At 40.1% G+C, this 3,614-nt stretch overlaps 1 protein-coding gene across 1 annotated transcript; it reads right to left on the reverse strand.

Annotated features, from left to right (window-relative positions):
• Nucleotides 1–601: 601 nt before the first annotated feature.
• LOC115149893 (odorant receptor 131-2-like) lies at nt 602–1,670 on the reverse strand. Its single transcript, XM_029692690.1, has one exon. It carries the CDS (start codon nt 1,643–1,645, stop codon nt 674–676), a length of 972 nt encoding a protein of 323 aa, XP_029548550.1. The 5' UTR covers nt 1,646–1,670; the 3' UTR covers nt 602–673.
• Between the last annotated feature and the right edge of the window lie 1,944 nt (nt 1,671–3,614).

The raw sequence follows: 3,614 nt of genomic DNA on the forward strand, positions 1-3,614 counted from the left end.
TCATCTCTAGGAGACAGAACACGTCTTCTTCCTGAGCGGTATGATGGCTGTGTGGTCCCATGGTGTTTATACTTGCATACTATTGTTTGTACAGATGAATGTGGTACCTTCAGGTGTTTGGAAATTGCTCCCATTGATGAACCAGACTTGTGGAGGTCTACAAATTTTTTCTAAGGTCTTGGCTGATTTTGATTTTCCCATGATGTCAAGCAAAGAGTCAATGCGTTTGAAGGTAGACCTTGCAATACATCCACAGGTACACATCCAATTGACTCAAATTATATCAATTAGCCTATCAGAAGCTTCTAAAGCCATGACATCATTTTCTGGAATTTTCCAAGCTGTTTAAAGGCACAGTCAACTTAGTATATGTAAACTTCTGACCCACTGGAATTGTGATACTGTGAATTATAAGTGAAATAATCTGTCTGTAAAAAATTGTTAGAAAAATTACTTGTGTCACACACAAAGTAGATGTCGTAACCAACTTGCCAAAACTATAGTATGTTAACAAGAAATGTGTGGAGTGGTTGAAAAACGTGTTTTAATGACTCCAACCTAAGTGTATGTAAACTTCCGACTACAACCGTATGTCACTGACAAGGACCCCCACATTTTTCACCCACCCTTCATATTCTATCCATTTTCTAAGAATTCAAGCAAAATATTCCTATCACCTGAACTTGAGATTCACTTTCATAGCTGGCCTCAATCTAGATATATTGTTCCTACGACACGTCAGGTACATGGCCCAGTATTTGCGGAACTTCTTGTCCCTGAAGCCATAGATCATGGGGCTGAGGAATCGTGGGATGATGTAGACCAGCAGGAAAAAGATGTAACGGATCTCCAGGACAAACTGTGGGAAAAGAGCGATGAGAGCTGCTTGCAGAGAGGGGACTACAAAGGCCAGCATGCACAGCAGCAGCTGCACCCCGTGGAGTAGCACTGTATTCCTTGCCCTCTTTATGGATACCAGGTCCGTGGAGGCAGCATGTGCTGTTAGCATGATCTTACAATAAGTGTAGAGCAGCGTGAGCGTCACAAAGGAGAAATAGATGCTGTCAAACGCAGCGTTCTTGTAGTAGATGGAGCGGTCCCGGAAGACGAGGGAGTGATCGCAGAAGATGGAGGTGCGAAAGAAGCCCAGGGGCTCCTTGATGAGTGTGATCAGGAGGTCAGTGAGAGGCACGGCCACCGTTAAGAACAGGATGACCACGATGAGGGCAATGGTGCGTGACACTGTGCATATGTGCCCGTAGTGTAAGGGGAAACAGATAGACAGGTAGCGCTCCACGGCCATACCGGCTAATATGAGAGGGGTGGAGCGTGTGGTCAAAACGGCAGTCATCACCAGCAGGCAGCACACGGAAGCATGGATCTTGAAGAAAATGTAGCTGACTACGTACAGTGTCGTGACCAGGGTGAGCTGCAGGGCGTCATTTATGACCATATAGATGAACATGATGTAGCGCGGGTCCTCATAGAAAAAGTTATGCTTGAGGAAGGTGTGGACCATGCTTCCGTTGATGAAGCTTAGGGCCAGCCACACCAGCATGGCCACAATGTTCTTGGTCAAGGCGATGCTAAAGCTGTCTTTAGGATAGCCACCACCTCCAACTGACATCTGGGATGTGAAGTTCATGTCCAACAGGCTGGCTGTAGAGTTCATTTCCTTAATGGAGAAATTGGAGCACATTTCAAACAAATTGCAGTCAAACATTGTTTGTCTACAGTAAGTCAACATTTTTGGTTGTCATTGTAAATAAGTTAACTTGTTCTCATCTGGTAAAAGTAACATTTAAAAAATATATATATAGTATCTGACACAAGAAGAAGCCTTGATTTTTAGCAGTCCTTTGTTAGATGTGAGGCCACAGCAAAAAGGAATACAACTAGGAAGATTCTGTAAACTGTCTTTAAACTGATTCAGTGTCTTCTTGATTCTTGAAAATGTTAGATGAGCATCAGATCTGGAAATAATTGCCACACCAACTATGCCATGTTAAGCAAAAGTAGCTATTCTACAACAAACAACAAATCCGTACAATGTTATGCTAATCCACATACTCATCTTTTAATGTTCTTAAATTGCATTAATTTTGTAAAAACGCTGATATATAGCAAATACATAGTAAATAATGTGTCAACTATTACATAATGATAATTAAAAAAGATAGTGAACTGACAAATCCCTATAGTGAGAAAGTACTGCCCTATCGTAGTACTATTCAGAACGTAGTGCTCTACTAAAGCAAACATTCACTGGCATTGCAATGAAGCATCAAAGCATCAGCATGTAAAATATTGTGTTCACTTACCTTCTGTGTAACTTACATTTGACCAAACATCCCAGATTCATGTCTGCCTTATAAAGGATTTGGGATTTTGTTGTTATTGATAAGGATGTTGTGATGTAAGAGGTCATGCATTAATAAGTGTCAGGAGACCATGGATATCCACCGTGTATCAAGCTTCTTTTTTTTACCCCATGCTGCTAAAATGTTCAACATGGTAAAGCATGGTGATCAAGGGACTTTCAATCACCTTCAGAGAAGAGAACAGAAAGTGTATGTTAAAACCTCTTAAGGATTCGCCCCTTTTTTTCAATTTTCGCCCAAATAACATACCCAACTCTAACTGCCTGTAGCTCAGGACCTGAAGCAAGGATATGCATATTCTTGATACCATTTGAAAGGAAACACTTTGAAGTATGTTTAAATGTTAAATTACTGTTGGTGAATATAAAACATTAGATCTGGCAAAAGATATAATACAAAGAAAAAACATGCATTTTTTGTATTTCTGTCACGTCCTGACCATAGAAAGCTGTTATTTTCTATGGTAGAGTAGGTCAGGGAGTGACAGGGTTTTTTTCTAGTTTAGATTTTCTGTTATGTTCTAGTTTTTTATTTCGATGTTGTTTTTTTGGGGGATGATCTCCAATTAGAGGCAGCTGGTCATCGTTGTCTCTAATTGGAGATCATACTTAAGTAGGTGTTTTTCCACCTGGGTTTGTGGGAGATTGAGTTTGAGTAAGTGTATGTTAACTCTTCGTCACGGTTTGTTGTTTTTGTTCATTCAGTTTATTTTGTATCTATTGCATAGTTTCACAGTTAAATAAAATATGTGGAACGATAATCACGCTGCACTTTGGTCCGCTTCATCCTACGACAACCGTGACAATTTCTTTTTGCACCATCATCTTTGAAATGCAAGAGAAAGGCCATAATGTATTATGCCAGCCCAGTTGCAATTTAGATTTTGTCTACTAGATTGTAGCAGTGTATGTGCAAAGTTTTAGACTGATCCAATGAACTATTGCATTTCTGCTCAAAATTTTGTATCAAGACTGCCCACATGTGCCTAATTGGTTTATTAATACATTTAAGTTCATAACTGTGCACTCTCCTCAATCAATAGCATGGTATTCTTTCACTGTAATAGCTACTGTAAATTGGACAGTGCAGTTAGATTAACAATAATTTAAGCTTTCTGCCAATATCAGATATGCCTACTGAATGTCCTGGGAAATGTTCTTGTTACTTACAACCTCATGCTAACCACATTAGCCTACATTAGCTCAACCGTCCCGCGGGAGACCCACTGATCCT

This window comes from Salmo trutta, chromosome 16, assembly GCF_901001165.1.
Source record: "Salmo trutta chromosome 16, fSalTru1.1, whole genome shotgun sequence".
Taxonomy (NCBI): Eukaryota; Metazoa; Chordata; class Actinopteri; order Salmoniformes; family Salmonidae; genus Salmo; species Salmo trutta.

Coding starts and splice junctions, on each gene's coding strand:
- LOC115149893 (XM_029692690.1), bottom strand. CDS start 1,645: ATGAACTTCACATCCCAGATGTCAGTTGGAGGTGGTGGCTATCCTAAA.